Source organism: Hyphopichia burtonii (assembly GCF_001661395.1).
Source record: "Hyphopichia burtonii NRRL Y-1933 unplaced genomic scaffold HYPBUscaffold_3, whole genome shotgun sequence".
NCBI classification, from domain to species: Eukaryota; Fungi; Ascomycota; class Pichiomycetes; order Serinales; family Debaryomycetaceae; genus Hyphopichia; species Hyphopichia burtonii.
Genome location: NW_017963730.1, coordinates 1,002,527 through 1,025,449, shown reverse-complemented (window position 1 = coordinate 1,025,449; position 22,923 = coordinate 1,002,527). Strand labels below are relative to the sequence as shown.

The following is a 22,923-nucleotide window of genomic DNA, read 5'->3' as shown; positions in this document are numbered from 1 at the left end:
CGATCAATAATTATTAAGCTGCTGAGAGCGATGCTGAGTACGTTAGTGGGAGACCATAATGGAAACCATCGTGCTGTAGACTCTTCTTTTTTTGCTAATAAAACTTACTAAAGATGCTTCGTTTGAATGATGTGAGAGAAATTTTTTTGTGGATGATGATTTTCGCAGCAAAACGCATTGAGAGTAAAACCGCGCGATGAGGTTCCCAATTTCACTTGGTGCAGTTTTGCCAGAGTACATTGAAGGTCCCTGCTAATGTACAAAGTACTCAGTAATATAAGACAATAAAGTGATCGTTTCGTTTCAAATACAAAATCGGGTGATTGTTCATTCGTATCAAGCTATGTGCAAGTAAATTAGGAATACCAAAACCACACACGCCTCATGGTTTTACAGAATTGTAAATAATCAAACTTGCATTTGGTTTACTATTATGATCAATATCGATATTACGATGATTCAAACTAATAAGAAATCCGCTTTGGTTAACAATTTTGCTGCAATAAAAATATTATTTTGGGCTTTAAAAAGAAAACTGAATTTCTTTATTACTTAGTGTGGAAATAAGAGCTTCCACTGACTATCATACATTATTAGAGAGAGTCGGAGACGGGATTCTTCTATTTGGTTATGCGTCTATATGCAAACGAGTGTTCATTTGTAGAGAAATGTTTGCTTGAATTAATCAATATATATAAGGAAAAGGCTCAGATAACTAGGTGAATAATGAAAACAAAAGCACATTTTCTTCAACACAATCAAATCTTCCCAAACTACTCACATGCATTAATGTACTCTCACAAATGATGAATCATCTCTTGAACTGTTGAATGTCTCTATATCTCGATGCTTTTTTTTTTTTTTAACATATAAGAATTTTTTCTTTTTTTTTACATATAAGAATATATATTTAATCACTATTTACTAATATATACCTAGAGTGGGAAAGACTATGTTTAGTCAAGAAAACTTTTTCTTAAAAGCCCTTTTTTGGCTATTGATTTTCTCTCCCCTTTGAAATACTCACACGCACGTATATCTAGGTGTTGAGAATGACAATATCGCCTCCCGGTGGCCAAGCTGGCTAAGGCGCGAGACTGTAATGGGTTCTCCTCAAAGTAATCTTGAGATCGGGTGTTCGACTCACCCCCGGGAGATTTTTTTCACATAGCCCAATTTCCGGGTTAACTCCTTTTTTTGCCTCCTCTGTTCTTTTTCCCTATCAAAATTACGAAAAACACTATAGGCAATGAGGGAAAACTGTGCGCATGACCGAAACTGCACTACAAATATCTTGTTTTTGTTTAGGGGAAAACGGAATATTCAAAATCTCAAACAAAATGGGCTTCATTCGAAAAAGCTTCCACTTTACTTTTCACTTCTCATCGTCAGACTAGTATCAAAATGGATTCTGAAAAAATCGTTGCCATCATTCTTGGTATGTTATATGTATAGGCAGGTCATATGTGTATATGTGAGCGGGCCAACAAATAAGTCAATATACTAACAAGAAAAACCAGCGCTTTTATTACCCCCATTGGCGGTTTTCATGAGAGAAGGTGCTACTACACCATTATGGATTAATATCGTTTTATGTATATTCATCTGGTTCCCGGCCATCTTACATGCGCTTTACGTTGTTCTCAAATCTTAGAACTGCTACTATATCACACCTATTCTACAATTGTATTAATGTTTGATTTTATTAGATTAATTTTATGTTAGTTTATTTTATTGTTTCTGTAGCAGAAGGCGGGTGTACTGGTCTTTCTATTAATTAATTTTTTGTTATCAATTACATAATCAGGAGACAAAGCTTACGCCTGTATAAATCTAGCCCGTTGGTTATCCATAAACAGTAGTAATGGGCAGGACTTGACAGGATTAGAATAAAGATATGTATTATTGGTTAATTATATGTAGCTTATCTCCTTGGAATTTAAATTAATATATCCCTTTAGTAAGGAAATAATAGGATAAGCAATAAGAAAATAATTTAATTACTGTTAAAAAGACAATGAAAGATGTTTATTGTTTGATCTGCTGTTATTTCATTTGGTTATTTCATATATATCTTATTAATTTACTTCTTTTTCACTTATTTTTTTATTCGTTTTATTATGGATAAGATGGATTCATTACCGCCATTTCTGTTTAGTAAGAGACCAATAAAACAGTGTCCGAGTAGTTCGCATAGTGCCATTTCGGATATAATTCCCAATAATTCCAAGTCTACATCCCTAACCAACGGGCTCTCCACCACTGGCAATAATATAGGGAAAAAGAATTTCTCTCATAATGTTGACTATGATGAACAAATCAGAGCACCAAGGATGTCACAAATCAGTTTGACTAGTTATGATAAGAGAAATAGTTATGATAAAAGAAGTAGTCTTGGTAAGGATAGTTTAAATTCTACTGAGACCACCGCAACTAGTATTAGTAATTCACCAAAAGAAGATAAAGTTTATTTACCGGCCAAATTTGATTTATCCCAGCCAACCCGCAGATTTAGTACTTGTTCTAAAAACAGTGTTAGTGATGATATATTAAGTTATACCACTGATAATTATATTTATGAACGAAATAAGGTTATTGAACCAAGGGCTTCAGAAGTAGGGTCAGAAGTTGCTCAAACCCAACAAGAATTATTAAAAGCATTAGAGAATTTAAATAATAACGTTACTAGTCAAGAACGAGAAGGAAATCGAATTAAAAATCGAATTCAACCTAATCAAAGACACTATATTGATTTAAATGGATCTAATTTAAAACAAGTTTATGAATTGAAAAAACCTTTAATTATTCCTGCGGTTTTAAGACCCACCATTTCAAATGACGATTGCTTAACTCCTTCTCCTTCTTCAAATGAAGATTTGGATTCCCCCACTGGTATGAAGATTAAAGCATTCCCCCTTCCCAGAATCGGTAGTTCTTTGGAAACGTCTACAATCACCACCAGTTCTTGCGAGCTAATCGAACCCACTCACCAACATTGGAAACCTAATTCATTCACCAATCATTGCATGAAATGTTTGGGTACTTTCAATAATTTTTTCCATCCTCAGAGGAAAAGAAGACACCATTGTAGGTTCTGTGGTTATATTTTCTGTAATGATTGTTTATATAAATCGGTGCTTGATCCTCCTTCTGATCAAGATGATGATTATATTAGTGGGGTTATGATGGATTCAATGGCTAGATTGGTTATACCAATTTTTAAATTGATTAAAAATGAAGAATATAATCGATTCAAATTTTGTAAAATTTGTAAAGATTGTGGTGGTAATTATTCCCTTCTTCTAAATCATTTAAATGCTTTAAATGAAATATCTTCCATCTACTTTATTGAAAATCCATACTTGAAAAAATTTTTGCAACAACAACAAGAAGAACAACAACTGCAACTGCAAAAACAACAAAAACAACTTTCTCCAAAACCAGACATAGACAGAAGACACTCTTCTATTGGACAGGTTCCCAATGACTGGACTTGGAGCTCCTTTTAATTCTTCGGTGTATACTTTAATAGACTTTATCCTATCTAGTTTGTAGAGATATTGAGTGGTGCACGGCTTTCGTGCCAGACAAATTTTATATGGGATCAATAGAAAAACAATAACAAAAACAAAGCCTATTTTTCGACTAATACTTTTTTGACTGGCGGTTAACTATCACTTTTTTTTTTTCTCTTTGTCACTTTCTTCTTCTTCTTCTTCTTACAACACATCACCATTAGGGTTTATTCGTTTAACCTCATCTTTGAAACGTATACTACATTCACGCTCGTTTAATTTATATCATCGTTCCTGTCGATTATTAAGTGACAGAAGAAAGAAAAAAAAAAAAAAGAGAGATGTATCATCAACCAAATCATTCTTTTGATTCTGCAAGACGATTATCCTCTAATAATCCCTTCAGACATATGCAACAAGCCAATAACCTACCCCCTGTCAGACCAGGTAATGTCAGAAATCATTCGGGCTCTCTGAATGTGCTGACTAACTCCCAGGCTTTTGAAGATTGGGTAGAACGTAATAAAGTTTTGATTGATATGAGTGATGATGAAATCGATTCTAATCATGATTATAAAAAACCAGAATTTCCTCCAAAACCAATTCGTGCAGGAAGTGACTCTAGTGTTAACTACAGTGATCGGTATGTATATTTTTGATTAAGTGATTTGTGATTGAACGGTGAGTGATTGAATGGTGAGTGATTGAATGGTGAGTGATTGAATGGTGAGTGATTGAATATTGGTTGTTGATTGATGTGTTGTTGATTGATGTGTTATCGATGACTGATACCCATCAGTATTACCCATCATGTCAGGGTAATTGTTACACATCACATCACATCGATATTACACATCATCGGCACCCAAACACCACGAAATGTCTTTTTCAGCAGCGCGTCGTTAACAGAAATTAAGTGGGGGTCTATTTTTTTTTCGTTTTGTTAGTGGGTTGTGTTGACTCCTGCATAATGACTTTCTGTGCTTTTTCTCAACATTGTTCTCTCTATTACTTCTGGCGAACTAGATGGCTCATCCCATCGTCGATGAACACAAACAGTTTATCGTTTTATCTGATAGGGCTGAGTGGGCTGGCATTGGCATCGACATTGGCATTCCCACAATCTCCACCACCGTTAAACACCGTCTTTTGTTTTGGGTTTTTGGCTAGACGTTGGCCTTGCTTGTTATAGGCTGTACTCCCTTTCCGCTTGCCTCGCCTCTTACCTGGTGATTCTTTTTCTTTTTCTTTTTCTTTTTCTCTTTTTTTCTCTTTTTTTTTTTTCTTTGTCTACGCGATACTCGGAGGTTTCTATCTAATTTTTCCTGTTTCTACTGGGTCCCCATACAATTGCTACACCACTAATTGTTTCCGTTTTTTTTTTCGTCCTCCTTTGCCAAACCTATCAAGTTCAAGATTCATTTCGTGTGACTTATCTATCATTCCTGATTAACTTCTCTTTTGGCTTTCTTATTTGGCTTTCTTATTTGGCTTTCTTATTTGGCTTTCTTATCTAACTTTTCCTCTTGGACTTTTTTTTGCTCTGATCCTGTTTGGTTGTCCATTTCACTGAAATTAGTGGTATCATTCAGTTTTATCGCAAACTTGCCCCATACGCTTTCCTGACATTGGGTCTTTTTACTTTGTTCTTTTTTATTTTATTTTATTTTATTTTTTTTTTGTTTGCCTGTCGTTTCTGCACTTTTGCACTTTTTTGCCTGCTGCTGTTTTGTCAACACAAAAGACAATTAAACCACATCCATAGTTGAAACAAACGATCACTTTTTTGTCAGTCCTTGCCTTAACGCCAAATTTCGTTACTGCTTTATTCAATAATCTCTTCACCAACCTCCTCCTTCCCCGTCTACTTTATTATCTACTCTGCTGTCTACTTCTCTTTCTTTCGCTCAATCACTTGATTTTTTTTCTTAGTACCGCCCCTATACTAACTACTTGTTATAGAAAAATGTCTTCAAATAATCCATTCGCTGCTGCGTTAAATGAACCTAACTCTTATGTTCATCGTCGCGATCCTCCTCCTCCTCCAGTATCAAGAGCTTATAACCAATCTTCGGCAACTCCCCCAGCTCGTCCTCCAAAACCAGAAAATTCCTCTTCATCATCAATTCCTCCTCCTTCTTATGAAGAAGCCGCTGGACCTGAGAAGATTAAAAGCGACTATCCCAGAGAAAAATCTTCGTCGTCGTCGTCCTCTCGTTATAACTCCTCTAAACCTCATCGTTCTCATTCTGACTCTTCAAGACCACATCGTTCTCATAGATCCAGTGATGAAAGACGCAGAGATCGTGATGATAGAGATCGTGATAGAGAAAGACGTCATAGATCTTCCAAAAACAGATCTCCTTCTAGGAAGAAACCTGAACCGGTAAAGGCTAAAAATTTGGATACCATTGATAAATTAGACGTTACTGCCTTTTTCGGTGGCGGGTTCCATCATGATGGTCCATTTGATGCTTGTACTCCTCATCGTAACAAAAATCAAAAACAAGCCCCTGTTATGGCTTTCCCAGCTGATGGTCCAAATAATTCTATAAAAGGTTTGGCTCCAAATGTTAATGATGATGAAAGAATGAACTTGGCTTTTGGTAATTATGATGATAATGATCATAATCAAATTGTTGGTAGAACTGGGTCAGTTAAAAAGAAGGTGGTTACTCCTCCTTCAAGTTCTCATCCAATTAATGATGCAATTGATGGTACTGATGCTAGTCCCTTGATTAAAACAAATAAAGCAAGTGCTGATCCTTCAACTACTTTATACACTCCTAAACAAAATCCTTCAGTAATTAATTTTGATCCTAATGTTAATTCAGAACCAATCCACGGTTCTACTACTGCTGGATTAGGATCTTCGACTTTCCTTGATGGTGCTCCAGCTCCAAGAGTTCAAAATGAAGATTTCCTCTCCGTTGGTAATGGTGGAAACGCCGGTGGTTTAGGACGTAAGAAATCCTTGGTTCAAAGATTACGTAAAAATAGTGCAAGTGAACATAGCTCAAGAAGAAATTCTGGTGATACTAACTCTGCTTTATCAACTTCTCCTGATGCCGAATATGGTAGAGCTAGCTTTGGTGATGATCCGGTCGTCGGTAATAATGGAGGTAATTCTTTATTAAAAAGAGTCAAGAGTTTGAAAGTTGGAGGTAAAAGAGGATAAACGATGTAAATTATCATTAAGAATCAAATAAAAAAAAAAAAAAATTAAAAATGAAAAAAAAAACTAAAAATACCTTCAACCTTATTAACGTGTGACGTCTTCCTTTTTGTTATTTCTCCATTCACCTAAATATCCCTGTCCGTGTGCTTTCGAGAATTTGTGTTATTAAAAATATATAATCTACAATACCACTTCAAATCACTTGTCTTGATTTTCTATTTTCTTCAGTTCTTCCATTTGATAGCCCCTTTATTGGTGTTTTTATTTTAACCTTTCCGGCCATTCCTCAATTCTTTCGTGTTTGTTTTATTCATCTCTGATAAATTGGTTTCAACTTTATCATTAATCGTTTTATTAGGTCTCCTTGTTTGATACTGATAGATGTGCATTTAATATAATGTTAATTATTTCTTGCTTGTTATAAAATCTATTAGGCTACCAATTCCAATTACAGCTTTCAAGCTTTTTTTTTGTTTAATATTCACTACTCTGCTTTGTCAGCACTTTGTATGCTACTTATATCACTTATTCCTTTTATTTTTATTTTTTGTTCTTCCTTCTTGATTGCTTATTAACATTCAACTAAGACTTTGTATACCCTTTAGACTTGTAAGACGATCGAATAGCTGTTAAAAGTAGTTAAGAAAAGGTCGTGTGTGTGTACTGTTTTCCAGCGACCGAAAAAAAAAATGCAATGGACTAAATCAACCAAATTTTTCAAATATCAAAAGCTACTTTTGTTCACTTTACTTGTTTCAAAGCTTGGGAACTATGTACAGACTAGTTAGCGGTAATAGCAGGGTTGTGAAAAAGACCTTGAGTCCTCTTCTTTCGGCCAACCGTTATGCTTCATACAATTTACCTTCCATTCCTCATTTAGATAGTTTAAGATACAGTAAGGAAGATTTCCATGGAGTTTACACCAATAAAGCCATAAATGAATTATGGTTTAAAAGAGGACAACAATTGACCGATGGCTTAAACCAACTATTAGAAGAAAATGGTATTAATGATCCACCAGCTGACTTGAACGCTTTGATTACTTTGACTTTTAATAAGCCTGAATTATATGGTGTTTATTCATACGCTTCGTTATTACATAATTTACAATTCACATTAGAAAGTTTAAAGCCCTTAGATGAATCAACTAGCTCAAATAAGATTAGAAAATGTCATCCAAATGACTTATTGAGAACACCAAATGCTTATGAAAAAATTAATAATGAACCATTAAGTCCAGAATTGAGAAATTGGATTGATGAATCATTCGGATCTATCGAAGAGTTTAAGACTTTATTTTTAAATTCTGCTAAAGCTATTAAGGGTGATGGCTTAACCTGGTTGGTTGCTAGAGCCGTTAGACGTGATACTGACTCCAGTCCAAACCAAGAATATGATGAATTAGCTGTTATGAATACCTATAACGCAGGTATTGTGGATGATGCATTGAGATCTGGTCAAATCACTAAATTGAAAGAAGAAAAGAAGTATAAGTTAGCAGCTTTGAAAAAGAAACATGAAGAAAGGCAAAAAATTAAAGAAGAAAATGGTGAAATTGATTCTGAAAATATTGAAGAGTTTAATAACGAATTAAATGCTTCGTTTGAATCAAAATCATCAATTCCAAGTAATTTAATTTTGGGTACTGTTGAAGAAGCTGAAGCTTTAAACTCATTTTCAAAACGTAAATTATTACCAATTTTAGCAATCGATGCTTCTAGTAGAAATTATTTAATAGATTATGGTGTCTTTGGTAAACAACAATATTTAGATAACGTTTGGGATGCTATTGATTGGAATGTTGTAGCTCAAAGATTACCTTCCAAGTTTAAAGCTACTGTTCAATTATAATCAAACTTTTTTCCACTGTATATAGACTTCATTTAATAAAATTTTATTGTAATTAGATTCATATTATAGAACTAAAATGTAAATATATTAACTATACAATTATACAAATATTGGAAAGGTTGGAAGAAAAAAAATTAGATTTAACTCTTAATAACTTTCTTAACAATTTTTTCAACTTCATCCCAATCATCAGTAGGGACTTTAGTCATTTCAATATCACCAAAGTATTTTCTAATTGCCATTAAATCTTGGTATGATTTTTTATCATGGACAAAAGAAATTGAAACACCTAATCTACCAAATCTACCAGTTCTACCAATTCTATGCAAGTATGTTGAAGGGTCTGGTTTATTACTTTCATCAACTGGTAAATCATAATTCACAACCATTGAAACCGAAGCAATATCAATACCTCTAGCTAAAACGTTAGTGGTGATTAAAACTTTTGATCTACCTTCACGGAAATCATCAATTAATTTATCTCTAGCAGTAGTTTCCAAACCACCATGTAAAACACTAACTGTATGACCTTCTTGTTTCATTCTACCATATAATTTATTAGCCGTATCTTTAGTTTTAACAAAAATAATGGAAGAACCAATAGTTAATAAACTATATAATTCACATAAAACTTCGAATTTATGATTTACAGAATCACAATCCATATATAATTGTTTAATACCATCAACATTTAATTCTTCTTGTTTTAATTCTAAAGAATTGGCATTAGGGACAAATTTTTCAGCATAAGCACGAACTCTGTCTGGGAAAGTAGCTGAAAATAAAACTAATTGACAATCTTTTGGTAATGCCCTTTTAACTCTTAAACATTGATCACCTAAGTTTTGAGCATCTAACATATTATCCGCTTCATCTAAAACGAAAACTTTAAGTTTGCTTAAATCAACTTTTTTTTTTCTCTGTAAATCTAATAAAGTACCTGGAGTACCAACTAAGATTTGAGAAGTAACTTCTTGACCTTTTTCAGTCGAATTTGGAACAATTAATTGACTTGTTATTTTAGTAAATTTACCCATAGTTTGAACAACGTCTAAAGTTTGTCTGGCCAATTCTCTTGCTGGAGCAAGACAAACTGCCTGAACTGCATCAAGCGTTTCATCGACTCTTGATAACATAGTCAATGAAAAGGCAGCGGTTTTACCAGTACCAGATTGAGATTGACCAATCATATTTCTAGCAGGATTGGATAATAATAAAGGTAATGCTTTTTCTTGAATCTTAGAAGGTCTATTAAACTTCATGGCGTAAAGACCATCTAATAATTCAGGCTTTAATCCTAACTCTTTGAAAGAGTTAACTGAGTATAAAGGAGAGTTTGGATCAGCTTGTAAATCAGCTAATTTAACCTTGACTTCATAAGAAGATTTAATCAAGTTTGATTCCTCTTCTTTTTCCTTTGACTCGTCTTCCTTAGACTCTTTTTTGGCTTCTTCTTTGGCTTCTTCCTTGACTTCTTTCTTTGGTTCTTCCTTGACTTCTTTCTTTGGTTCTTCCTTGACTTCCTCCTTCTTTGGTTCTTCTGTTGCTTCCTTCTTTGATCCAGATTCCTCTATCTTCGAGTCATCTTTGTTTATAGATAATGACTTGAGAAGCTCAGAAGCATCTGTATCAACTCTTTTCTCGGGAGCAGACATATTCAGTTTGTTTGGTAATGATTTAGTTGGTCAGACCGTTCAACCCAAACTTTTCAACATGTTTTGGAATTTCTTTGAACTTTTTTTTTCCTAGTATGTGGCTATATGCAGGTATTGATATATATATATATATATATTCCATCACGTGACTGATTTTAATAGCCAGAAGTGAAAATTTCAACATAAACCCTACAAACGACATAAGCTCGAAAGGTAACGGACTTGGGCTTGGTGTTTTTGTTTAGTTCAAGTGCTTTTTCCATGTAATGGTCCTCAAAGTTCTGCGCAGGTATCCGCGAAGGTATCTGTGCAAGCATTAGCATTTTTTTGCATCTAAAATGAATCCACGGTAGCCGTGCCCTTTGTGACAATTCGATTATGTTTAATCTTCAGTGGAATTGGTGAAGCGTCTCCTAATACGGTCACGGGTACTGGCTGTTGAAAGGTTTAATTTATGGAGAAATGGCATTTTGGTAACTTCCGGGCTCCGACACGGGAGGAGCAAAGTTGAATTTCGATATTGGGCCAGTCAATCGTTTCAATCGTATCTTGATCTGTTTCTGTAGTGGAGCTGCTAGTCTCGTTCAAATTTGTAATCGAGAAGGGTAAATATTAATTACAGCATTCGATTCTGGCTCTCTTTTTCGGTGATGTTTATAAAACGGTATACCCGGGCGGCTTTAAGACAGCTGTCGGAAGTTAACTATTTTTTTAACTTCCGAAAAATTTTATGGCTACGGCTGCAAACTATATAAATACATAAAAGGAGCTAGTGGAAAGTATAAGATTGAATGTTTTTGAGTAGATACTGCTTTTGAATGAGCATGACTGGATTAACTCACTTTGTTGTTGTTGGAGGCTCTTATGCCGGTATCAATTCTGCTAGGGCAATTTTTGCTGAAGCGGAGGCTGCAAAAACACCCATCAAGTTAACTTTGGTATCGGCTTCAACTCATAGTTATTACAATATTGCTACCCCTCGATATTTGGTCGAGCCTGATTTGTTAAATGAGAAAATTACTTTTGACGTTGAAAAGTCTTTGAGGAAGCATGCTGGGATAAATGAATTTGAATTTATTTATGCTACGGTGAAGGAAGCTGATTTTGATTTAAAAACCGTTAAATATTCCAAGTCAAACGATGATGTGACTGATTTATTATCTTATGACTATTTGGTATTGGCTAGTGGTTGTCGTTACAGCAACAAGGCTTTTAAATTAAATGATAGTCACGAGAATACTCTTCGTGAAGTCTTGAGACTATCCAAATCAATCAAGTCCGCTACAAACGTTGCAGTGATTGGCGGTGGTGCAACTGGGGTCGAAACTGCCGGTGAAATTGCTTCTGCTTATCCCGATAAAAAAATTCATCTTTATTGTGGTTCAGGAATTCTTCAACATTTGGGGGAAAGAGTATCCAGAGAAGCTAAAAGTCAATTGGAAGAACTTAATGTTAACATTATTCCTAACATCTACTATACTGGTATTGAAACCTTATCCGATGGGAAGCAAAAAGTTATTTTCAACAACGATACTTCCAAAATTTTTGATGAAGTGATTACTGCAACTGCAAATATCCCGAATACAGAGTTTATTCCTGATCGTTTTAAAAATGCAAAAGGTTATGTGAAAACCAATGAGTTTCTTGCATTGGAGAAATATGAGAACGTTCTTGCTATTGGTGATGTTGCGGATAAAAGTAGTGGTAATGCTGTTGATATATTGTATTATCATTTGCCGGTTTTGAAAAAATATATTCAAAAAAATGTATTCAAAAAAAACGTCATTATAACTCCGGTTAAATCTCATGCACCAATTGAGATTGTACCCATTTCAAGGAAAGGTGGTGTTGGTGTTGCTTGGGGTTGGTCCTTGCCAAATTTTGTCATTTGGCTTTTGAGATCCAGAAATTATGGTATACCCGCAGCAGGTAAGTTCTTATAGTAGTCATTCATATGTGGCGTATCTGGCGTATATTCATTATTAAGTATTTTTCTTTATTATATAGAGATAAAATACATGAATTAATTCTCTTATAGTAGTCATTCATATGTGACGTATATGGCGTATATTCATTATTAAGTATTTTTCTTTATTATATAGAGATAAAATACATGAATTAATTTTTGAAAATTAATTTTTAGAATTGAAATTATAATCAGGAAACAAAGATCCCCAATCCTCGTTAAATAAATCAGATGTCATCAACACCGGTGGACCACCAAAGAACTCTAAATTATCATCAAATAGCAATTCGGTATTAGTCTCGGTAATATCTTTATTATCCACCTGGCTACCATTACTAGCAATAGATTGGCCTGGGCTGTCTGTTGAAGCAGATGCTTGTTCATTTGATATTCTATTATAATCTTGATTTGTTATTGACGTTGGATCATTGAGAGGAGAGGTAGATACATTACTACTCGGATCATTTGTAAGTGGATTTGATGGACTGGGTAAGAAATTATGATCATTTATTGGATCTGGTAAAGTAAGGTTATTAATATTAGGTTGAATTTGACTTTTAACTTTATTAACTTTTGATAAGGAAGGCTTTCTGGGTTTAGTGATTTTTTTGGGGGTTTTTTCTTTCTTTTTAATGATCTTACCATTGATATTTAAATTAACTTCAGAATCATAACTATTTTGTAATTTTAACCTAATTAAGTTATAAGATTTTTCTGCTAATTTCCAAGTTCTTGAACAACCATTCAAGATATCCAAAAAAAATTCTAATCTTTCCTTATTCTGTAAACTTAAGTCAGGACTTGAATTAGTTAATAAAATAACTGATATTGATAAGATACAACAATAAACAATGAAAACAGAAGCTCTTCTTAAACCATGAACATTTTTAAATCTCTCTAAAGCCACTAATAAGTCTTCAATAGTTTCATTACAGATATAACTGGGAGACGAATGTTTGTTATGTTCAAAGTCTCTCTTTATACCCACAAAGGGTCTATTTAAACATAATACCAAAATATAATAATAATATTTGACACAAGAAAGAGTTGGATTATCACCCATAAATTTTAATTTTTCACGATCCCAATTCAAATCCTTTGGTAAATTTTTCTTCCAACTTCTAATTTGAGAATTATAACTGATTAATTTTTCCAACCTTGAAGTTAAATTCAAATCTTCAATATTGTGATTTTCATCAATGTGATCGTTTTCGGTTTTAGTGAAAATATCATTCAATATATTATCAGATATGTTTATTAAATTTATAACGCTTTTCAAAGGATCTGAGATATTTGAATTTCTGAAACCATCTTTGTTTCTAGCTTCATTAGGACCAATAAATCTAAATTCATCTATCCATTCTAAATCGGGTAAATTATTTGTTTCCGGGATTGAAGCATCAGACATTTTTAATAATGAAGGTCTTCCTAAAACCAAACTAATAAAATGATCTGCCATATAAGACCCCCAATAGATTCTGCTTCTTATAGCCATATCTAAAGGATTTGATTGATGCTGATCTTTTAAAAACCAAACTTGAGGATTTAATTGAAAACCCAAATCAAATCCCATTCTCATTGCATTACCAGATAACATCCAACCAGAGGAGTTTGAACCATTACAAATATCATAGAATGCTAACAATAAGAAACTTTGTAATGAAGGAATTGAAGGATGATCTAATTTTGATAATAGTGAACTTCTTGCCTCATTATAAAAGTGAATTGATCTATTATAAATTGCATCACTATCGGACATTCTTGATCCTAATGCACAGATACTTAAAACCAAAACTCTTGAACAATATTGACTATTCGGTTTTGGATCTAAAAAATCGGTTAAAAACGATTCACGAAATATGAACATATTATGATCAGGGTACTGCCATTTGAAAAATAATTTAACACAATGTAGAATATCTGGATCTTTATTCAAATTATTAATAGAAGATTCACTTTTACGTTTATTGAATGATGTAGGTTTTTTCTCAGCCAAACCAGTATCATAAACACTAGTTGGGCCATAAAATGGTTTAATATTTGTATCAGCAACATGATCCTGAGAGTGATTTGATTTAGAAGATGAGTTAACTTTGAAATTAAAACTTTCACTAGTATCTTCTTTTGAAAGGAAACTTTCAATATCATTTTCATCTAAATACTTTGATTTTTCTTCCACCGAAGGAATTTTTTTAAAATTCTCAAAAAATTGAGTTAGGTTATTGATCTTCTTCTCTAAGCTAGTTACGTAGTTAGCAGGAGGTCTTTTCTTTCTCATATCATTAGTAATTCTAACGCAGTCAGCACCAATTTTTTGACATGAATAACAAGGGTGTTTACCATCGCATCTAACTTTCCGAACTCTACATCTTTGACAACTTAGATTTCTTATAGTTTTCGGAGGTGGTGATTCATTTTCACTGGTCAATTGGTTAACTGGTTCACTGTCTTGATTGGTTAATTGTTGAATCGAGATTTGTTGATTAGTTATTGGAAATGATAAAGGAAAACTTGGTTCGGACTTTACCTCGGGGCCATTTACTGGCTTATTTTCGTTTAAAGTAGAACTAATGGATGTCTTCTGCTTCTTGTGTGGTACCAGCATGTGTCCAAGAGAGAAGTTTATTGGTATTCAAGAATGAAAGTAGGGTTCTATATAAAACGGCTAAAGAAGACTTTTTTTTACTTCAGTAGGTGATTTTTTTTTTTTTCAGTAGGTGATTTTTTCTGCTTTGCGAGTTTATCTACAAACGAAAGCCGTTTATCTAACGATGTTAGTCATAGTTATTGATAAAGCACTAGAAATGTAAGAGAACGTAAAAAGAACAATGAGATTCAGAATGAGAATCAAAATGAGCGAATCAACGATGTAAGAAGGAATCGGAGATCACAGAAGGGGCAAGAAGTATACGGGAATCAATGATGCGAATATTTAGTTATTGAATAGAATTTGATAAGTGGTATAAACCACTGCTAGGATACCTACTAGGATGAGGATGTAGTCAAATACTTTGAAGAGCTTACCTTGTAAGTCATTTTGGGCTTTCACTTTATAAGTTTTTAGATGAATCAAAGGAGGATAAATGTAAACTAGGGGGATACAAGCAAAACAACCATTTAAACTGACAAATTTATCGATGTTATTTGAATTCAAGTAAGCAATGGTACAAATAAGTATAACGACAATTGATCTAAAGATATTTTTCAACCATTTAACTTTGGGGTTGTACTTACCTGAATTATGATAAAGTTTACCATTATTTTCAGTTTTTGAATTATTGAAGAGGATTGATTCACCTATTTTAATGGCTGGGAATAATTGAAGAGGGGCCGTTAAGAAAACTGCTAGAGAATAAAGAATTAAAATTGATTGAACTGAAAAGTTTGATTGGGGTAAGTTTAAAATGATGATTGATTTAACGTTTTCCCCAAATGCAGTATAACCAATGACACCAATAGCCACGAATAAAGAAGTGATGAATAGCATACTAATCAGCAATACAAAGGGGAATTTCTCAGGGTTGGCCATTGAAGATTCAATTGGTAGTATTAGACCAATACCTTCGAATGAGGTTACTGCGACCCCAATAAGCATTGACCAGGATTTTGAATTGAAATTAACAATGTTGGGACCCAAACCATTTTCAAGTAATTGTAGTCCGGAGAAATAGAAAATGATGATTAAACCAATTAAGATGAATATGGAACTGATTAATGAAGTTAAAGACAATTTAGTTAAATTTCTTATTAGAACAAGGGGGATCAATAAAAAACACTGAAGTAAAACAACGTTTGCAGTATTAATATTATAATTGAATAAGTTTGATAAAAAACTAGTTATATTTGAAGCGGTGAATAAGATATAAGTGGCAACAAACCCAATTTGGGAAATAAGAATTGAAATTAAAATACAAATTTTCAAAGGTTTACCATAAGTGTTAAACCCCAATTCACCAAAGGAGTTAAATCCAAGGATTCTTTTTGATTTGATTAAAGTTAAATAACATAAAAAGGTTAAAAACCCAAAACTAATCAAGGTAATTATTGAAAAAAGTAACCCTCCATTTAAAAACGCTCTCGGTAAAAATAACACTCCTGAACCAACAAGACTTTTGAAAACCAAAAAGAAGGTTTTCAAAGTTGATGCCGTTGGTGGGGTCTGTTGTGGTTGGTTATGATTTCTTAAAAGAGGGCTTTCTTCGTCGAATACTTCTTCAAATTCATAATTTTCATCATCGGAAAAATCTTCCCCGGCAAAGTGTCCGTATATGCTTAAAAATTCAATAAAGTTATTAGTTAAAAAATTCGGTGGTTTTTGATTCTGTTGCACTGATTTATTAATCAAGAATTCTCTTCTGAACCCTCCTGGGATGTTGATATCCGAAGCAGTGGACTCTCTTCTCGAGTGACTGAGGTACGTGCTGAATGACGAACTCCGTGTTCTTCTAATTGGAGGAGAATCAAGTTGCTGGTATAAGTCTCTGGTTATATCACCTCCGGGTAATTTAAGGTTATCATTTTGGTTGGGCAAGTGTTTGGAAAACGTCTTATAGTCGATGTTTGAGTTGCTGATATTGGAGATCTGGTCCTGGTACGACATGGTGTCCGGAGACTCTGATCTTTCATTATGCACCGACATTGTCTGTGGGGTCAAAACTGTGGAAATGAAAAGATGAAAGACCAAAAGAAGTGAAAAAAAAAAAAAATTATTTTTGTTATTCACGTGACGCGTCACATGACCTGCGGTACGGATGGCTGGGTGTTTCAGGCATCAAATTTCAGTTGTTCAATTTCTTTAAACCCTATTCCAACGTATCCATTAAAAGGACTTACCCAATTGGACAGGCATTTCCTTCACACAATAGCATTGCGAAGCCTTGACGGGGAAGATTAATTACTATTATTTAGTCATTCACCTTAATTTTAATCACTACAACAAGTCCCTACATCACCAACAATCATGACTAACAATCAGGTATACAATCATGTATACAACCATCAATCATTAGACTTCATTTCATGATCATTCCACAAGTTTAACGGGACTTACGTATACGTGAAAATTACGTCTGTGAAACACGACGGATCCGAACGCCTTTACTAAAAGGGTGTCCATAAACCCGAGGCACTGATGTCCCCGGGAGAATGCCCGCACTCTATGCATATGCATCTATAAATATATTAGCGGATATATATATATATGTGTATCTAGGTATGGAATTAAATTATCAACTCAATTTTCAATTACTGACTAAACATGATAAAAGATGACTTCTACATACCCAGCCACCGGTCTTTTCAGCATAATATAGACTATATGACGGGGCAAATTGAGATTGATCAACTTCATCGGTGCTGGAAAGATAATAAGAATTCCAATGACGATATTTCACTAATCATTCCAAGTACTATAAGTAAACGATTAGAGAATATTTGCTGGAGAAGAATGTATAAGAGCATCCGAAATTTACCGTCGGTCGATCCGTTACTAATAAATTGGCATAAAGAAGAAGATATAACTTGGTTATATGGACCAAATTATTCTTTCAATCAAATTTCAAATGATGAAATTGATGATGATGAATATTCAAGTGACGAAAGTAACTTGAGTTTAGATGATGAACCTTATAGTTCTCTAGATGACGATTTACCCAGCTCACTCAAGATCTTACCTAAACAAACCACCCCACCTAAAATTACATCAAAAAAAATATCAAAATTACTAAAATTACCTAATAAACGGGAGAAAAAAGTTCGCTTTAACTACATTATTAGTTCACGAGAAATTATTAATGGTATTCACTTCGACTACGATTTTTTAGATAAAAGTTGTTTATAATTCTGCATTTATTTCATTGGGTCTCTACTAAGAGCTTTATTAATATATTCCATTCGTCTTTAGGATTAGCTTGTGCTTGTAGAAGGATCTTGTGATTGCTTGCGCTGAGAAGAGGAGGTGCTCCGATGCACGGGTGCACGGCGCACTGCCCGGCGTTTGGAAGCATGCGTTGGTCTGACGTCTAAAGGCAACTCCGAGCGCAAACCCGAAACCCGCCGCCGTCCCAATTGGGCTCGCTTTACGAATGGGCCAACTGGAATTGGGTTGAATACTTGATTTGTAATTGGATTGTAATTGTATTGTATAGCTGAATTCTTCTAACTCGTCAGCTGTTTCCTGGTCCAATCTGATTGTTTACTAGCTGATGGAACATGGATACCACATGAAAATATACGGCTAGGGCTTATTTCAGATTGTCCTTCCACCAATCGGCTGTAGTTGTCCCATGGACCTAATTGTAATAGCATGAGACCAATTGGCTCTATTATTGTACTGATTGATTGGCTGCAGTTGTAAGAACATACAACCCGATGCTCATTGTTATGATATGGACCAATTGTAGCATAAATACTGTAATATTGTACGGACTAATTGGCTGTACTTGGAATAACATACGGTGGTTGTAGCAGTTTATGAATTTGGCTTATTGTATAACATACAAACTTGTATTCCGGTAGTTGCATTGGCATAGACTATTGGATGCTTTGGCTCAAGCTGTAATACCATGAGCCAATCACTCAAGGGGTAATACCATGAGCCAATTTACTAATTGATTCGTTCTTATAGCATGTCGGCATGATTTCATAATATACGGATTAATTGGCTGAAGTTGTTATCGTTATAATGATTGAGTTAAATTGGATTGTTAACAAACAATTGCTTAATGATATACAGAATCCAATTAGTTGAATGCATCATTGGAGCATGGATTACAGAAGTTATTAAGTTAATGCAATTAGTTAAGTTACTATACAGGTATAAAGCGTATCCACTTGAGCTGGAATAGTCTTGGTTATTCAATAATCCATGCAATAAAGTTAATTTGATTAATTGTTGAATAACTTCACATTTAAAACTCTTCTCGATATTCGAAGAAGATTGTGATAATTGACCCAAGAATATCAATAAATGATCTTTATACAACTTCAAGTTATTTCCACCACTGACAAAAGATGAGTCTTTGTGAGATAGAATCTGATAAGCTGATAAAACGAATCCAAAATTCTCAATAAGTTCTCTTTGTTTAGATACATTGAAAACGTAGACTACTTTTTCAATTTGTTATTAAACTCATTCATACTCTGGAGATTGTTTATTATCGAAACGTTTTGTAGTAGAAACTCGTTGTGGGTTTTCAATAGACTGTTCATTGGCTGGTTCATTCGTTTAACCGACTTGACTAGCGTGTTATATGGATCCATGCCTTGGTTGCACTTGTACTTGTTGTACTTGTTGTACTTGTTGTACTTGATAAACTTGTTGTATTTTGTTGATGTTTTGATGAGCATTTTAATTTTTCAGAGAAACTACTCATTAATCACTAATAATGAGTGATGATGACTTTAGTGATGATGATGAAATCGGTAACCTATTGAAAAAGGACTACGTTGAAGTAGATAAACCCAAAAATCCTTTGACTCATCATTTCATTGATTATAATCAACTATTAACCTATATCTATCCAACTAATTTTGAAATTAGAGATTATCAATTCAATATCGTTAAAAAGGCTTTTTATAATAACTTATTGGTTACTTTACCAACTGGGTTAGGTAAAACTTTCATTGCCAGTACTGTGATTTTAAATTTCTTAAGATGGTTTCCTGATTCAAAATTGATCTTTATGGCTCCAACAAAACCTTTAGTAGCTCAACAAATTAAAGCTTGTTGTAGTATAACTGGAATTTCATCTTCGAAAGTTGCTATTCTATTAGATAAATCTAAAAATTTAAGACTGAAAATTTGGAATGATAAATCAGTCTTTTTCACAACTCCTCAAGTTGTTGAAAATGATTTAGCTAATGGTAGTTGTGATCCTAAAAAAATTGTCTTGTTGGTTATTGATGAAGCTCATAGGGCAAAAGGTAATTATGCTTATAATAACGTTTGTCAATTCATTAATAGATTTAACTCTTCTTATAGAGTTTTGGCTTTAACCGCAACTCCCGCTACTAATATTGAAGGTGTCCAAGAAATTATTAATAATTTACATATATCTAAAATTGAAGTTAGAACTGAAAATTCAATCGATATCATAAAATATATTAAACGGAAAAAAATCGAAAGAATTACCGTTCATCCAAATAATCATATCTTACATTGTATCGATTTATTATCAGAAGCTATCCTACCAGTTTTGACCACTTGTAATGAACGAAAGATTTATGATATCACTGATCCAAAAAAAATTAATGCTTTCCAAGCAATGGAATCTTCTCAAAGAATTATTAAAAATCCGACTATCCCAGAAGGCTTAAAATGGTCCAATTATTTCCTATTACAACTTCTAACCGTGGTTGGTCAATGTTTAAGAAGATTAAATATCTACGGTATAAAATCTTTTTACACCTATTTCACTGAAAAACATAATGAGTTCATTACCAAATATGATAATAAAAAATCAACAAATCATACCGCTGCTTCCTTCTATAAGCACGAGAAAATCACTGAGTTATTAAACTTGTCAGAATCTTTAATTAATGATAATAGTTTTATTAGTCATCCTAAATTGGAAGTTTTGATTGAAAACTTGAAAGTTTTCGCTAGTGAAAATCCTTCGAACGATTCAAAAGTTATCGTCTTCACGGAATTCAGAGAATCAGCTTTAGAAATTGTTCAGTCAATTGAAAATTTAAGGTCTTCTCTTTTGAAACCTCACATCTTTATTGGTCAAGCTAAAGAACGGGAAAAATTCGATGAAGTGAAATTCTTAAATAAAGGTAGGAAAAAACCAATTGCCCAACCAAAAGCTAAAACTCCTTCAATTAGATCCAGTTCAGAAGATGCCCAATTGAAAGGTATGAATCAAAAAATTCAGAAAAAATTGATTAAAGATTTTAAAAATAACTCATATAATATTTTAGTTGCCACTTCAATTGGTGAAGAAGGTTTGGATATAGGTGAAGTGGATTTAATCGTTTGCTATGATTCAACCTCTTCTCCAATTAAAAATATTCAAAGAATGGGTAGAACTGGTCGTAAAAGAGATGGTAAAGTCTTATTATTATTTTCAAGTAATGAAGAATCAAAATTTAATAAAGCCATGGAAGGTTATGAATATATCCAACAACATATCATGGGTAATAATTTAATAGATCTATTTGAACAAAATAGAATAATACCTAAAAATTATGAACCAATTGTTGAAAAAAAATTTATTGAAATACCTCCGGAAAATATCGAATTAAAATTAGAAGACGATGAAGATGAAATCATCAAAATAGCATTAAACTATATGAATAATAAACAACTGAAATCAAATAAGAAACTGAAAAAACAAGAAAAAAAATTTAATATGCCTGATAATGTCGAAACCGGATTTACCACCGTTACAAATATGATTAAAAGGAAAGGTGATAGCGTTTCAATAGCTGAAAAACGGAAAAGAGAACAAGAATGGAAAGAAAGAGAAGCACTGCGGGAACGAGATTTACTAGACGATTTGGTAGACTCCGATGAAGAAGCAAGCCAAAGAGTAAGATCCATCACATCTTCTGATTCAAAAAGACAGAAGACTCAATCTCTGGAATTCGAAAACTCTATAAATCTTGACAGCGACGACGACACTCCAAGCAAAACCATTCTTCCTAACCCTAGTCCTGATATTAGTTCACCGCAAAAACGAAAGTCTCTAGGTACAAGACGCCCCCCACTAAAAATTCAAAAACCAATCACTTCTCTTTTAGAGTATAAGGATGATGACCCTGCACAACCAAATGAACGCAAAACGGTGAAGACTTTGGGTCCCAAAAGAAGAACGGTCCCCAGCATAATTGACCAATTGAAAAAGCAAAAGGATAAAACTGATGAACAACTACAACAAATTTTATCAGACTTTAAGCAAAATCCACCATCCAATAATGAGGATGACAACCGCAGCGACGACTTGGACGACGAATTTAATGATGGCTTGGACCACGAGCTATTATCTGTTGCTGAAACCTATAAAAAGTCAACGCCTAGTCCAAGCATACTGGCCAACTCCACCGTTGATTCGCCTTACAAAAACACCTTTGGACACAATGAAGGCTTTCTAAATGAGTCTGACAAGTTCGAGCTATATACCTCGTACTTTGTCAACTTGAAATCTTCGGACAAGTCCTCTTTCCTTGACCCAATAGACTTTGCACCCTCTTCAAACACTAATCACAGTCGTATATCGACAAAACTCATCAAATGCTTGCACTTCATAAACTCACTTGATCCGGCCACAGCCCAAAAAGTCGTTCGTCTGTATACAAATGGCAAACCTCCGTCACAAGAGTCCTCCTCAAAGGCCTTGCAACACTTGGTTGTTCCTGATTCCCCCTAGACTCTCCTTGTATATAAATTCACGTCTATATCGATATATACGTTTTTTGCATCATTAGAATAAGTTACCCGCACCAGGAACTTCAACAAAAAAAAAAGTATTTAAAGAGCTGAGAATCCTCCAAATTCCAACTCAGAACCTTTTAGCTCTTCATCTTTATGCAGGGGCATTACGTGTATCAGTGAGGATTCGTCCGAGATCATGTTTTTGCTGGTTGAAAACTATAACCTGACAGCTCCTTGATGATATGGTCTTTGTATCATGATTGTTAAGGGAATTTTTGGAGAGCTTTTTCTTTTTACTTTGTCTTTTTCTATTTCTGATGACGAGATGATTCACTTCTTTGAAGGTTTCATTTCCATTTCTTTATCACAAGTAGTAGATGAGG

The 22,923-nt window shown here is 33.8% G+C and overlaps 10 protein-coding genes and 1 non-coding gene across 11 annotated transcripts; 8 read left to right on the top strand and 3 right to left on the bottom strand.

Moving 5' to 3' along the window:
* The first annotated feature begins 1,065 nt into the window (after positions 1-1,065).
* Positions 1,066-1,157, top strand: HYPBUDRAFT_t94. Its single transcript has one exon. It is a non-coding gene; the product is annotated as a tRNA-Tyr (tRNA).
* Positions 1,158-1,404: 247 nt separating this feature from the next.
* Positions 1,405-1,654, top strand: HYPBUDRAFT_107765 (uncharacterized protein; the record flags this gene model as incomplete). Its single annotated transcript, XM_020218582.1, has 2 exons — positions 1,405-1,438; positions 1,521-1,654. The coding sequence occupies 2 exons, from the start codon at positions 1,405-1,407 to the stop codon at positions 1,652-1,654; spliced, it is 168 nt and encodes a 55-aa protein (XP_020076972.1).
* A 160-nt stretch (positions 1,655-1,814) lies between these two features.
* HYPBUDRAFT_200010 (uncharacterized protein) lies at positions 1,815-3,666 on the top strand. The gene has a single exon (XM_020223002.1). The coding sequence runs from the start codon at positions 2,121-2,123 to the stop codon at positions 3,507-3,509; it is 1,389 nt and encodes a 462-aa protein (XP_020076971.1). The 5' UTR covers positions 1,815-2,120; the 3' UTR covers positions 3,510-3,666.
* A 107-nt stretch (positions 3,667-3,773) lies between these two features.
* Positions 3,774-6,678, top strand: HYPBUDRAFT_122901 (uncharacterized protein; the record flags this gene model as incomplete). Its single annotated transcript, XM_020219297.1, has 3 exons — positions 3,774-4,158; positions 5,478-5,800; positions 5,846-6,678. Coding segments are annotated over exons 1-3 (1,458 nt in total), but the record flags the coding sequence as incomplete, so codon positions are not given.
* A 664-nt stretch (positions 6,679-7,342) lies between these two features.
* HYPBUDRAFT_137779 (mitochondrial 37S ribosomal protein mS43) lies at positions 7,343-8,544 on the top strand (the record flags this gene model as incomplete). The annotated part of the gene is made up of 2 exons (XM_020219645.1): positions 7,343-8,270; positions 8,322-8,544. Exons 1-2 carry the CDS (start codon positions 7,465-7,467, stop codon positions 8,542-8,544), a joined length of 1,029 nt encoding a protein of 342 aa, XP_020076969.1. The 5' UTR covers positions 7,343-7,464.
* Positions 8,545-8,684: 140 nt separating this feature from the next.
* On the bottom strand, positions 8,685-10,199 carry DBP5 (ATP-dependent RNA helicase; the record flags this gene model as incomplete). The annotated part of the gene is made up of 1 exon (XM_020222219.1): positions 8,685-10,199. One exon carries the CDS (start codon positions 10,197-10,199, stop codon positions 8,685-8,687), a length of 1,515 nt encoding a protein of 504 aa, XP_020076968.1.
* Positions 10,200-10,351: 152 nt separating this feature from the next.
* HYPBUDRAFT_152634 (uncharacterized protein) lies at positions 10,352-10,777 on the bottom strand (the record flags this gene model as incomplete). The annotated part of the gene is made up of 1 exon (XM_020221121.1): positions 10,352-10,777. The coding sequence occupies exon 1, from the start codon at positions 10,520-10,522 to the stop codon at positions 10,355-10,357; it is 168 nt and encodes a 55-aa protein (XP_020076967.1). The 5' UTR covers positions 10,523-10,777.
* Positions 10,778-11,021: 244 nt separating this feature from the next.
* Positions 11,022-12,171, top strand: HYPBUDRAFT_152633 (uncharacterized protein; the record flags this gene model as incomplete). The annotated part of the gene is made up of 1 exon (XM_020221120.1): positions 11,022-12,171. A coding segment is annotated over one exon (1,121 nt), but the record flags the coding sequence as incomplete, so codon positions are not given.
* A 2,763-nt stretch (positions 12,172-14,934) lies between these two features.
* On the bottom strand, positions 14,935-17,018 carry HYPBUDRAFT_137768 (uncharacterized protein). The gene has a single exon (XM_020219644.1). The coding sequence runs from the start codon at positions 16,802-16,804 to the stop codon at positions 15,098-15,100; it is 1,707 nt and encodes a 568-aa protein (XP_020076965.1). The 5' UTR covers positions 16,805-17,018; the 3' UTR covers positions 14,935-15,097.
* A 203-nt stretch (positions 17,019-17,221) lies between these two features.
* Positions 17,222-17,901, top strand: HYPBUDRAFT_152631 (uncharacterized protein; the record flags this gene model as incomplete). Its single annotated transcript, XM_020221119.1, has 1 exon — positions 17,222-17,901. A coding segment is annotated over exon 1 (419 nt), but the record flags the coding sequence as incomplete, so codon positions are not given.
* Positions 17,902-19,550: 1,649 nt separating this feature from the next.
* MPH1 (3'-5' DNA helicase) lies at positions 19,551-22,607 on the top strand (the record flags this gene model as incomplete). The annotated part of the gene is made up of 1 exon (XM_020219643.1): positions 19,551-22,607. The coding sequence occupies one exon, from the start codon at positions 19,551-19,553 to the stop codon at positions 22,533-22,535; it is 2,985 nt and encodes a 994-aa protein (XP_020076963.1). The 3' UTR covers positions 22,536-22,607.
* Between the last annotated feature and the right edge of the window lie 316 nt (positions 22,608-22,923).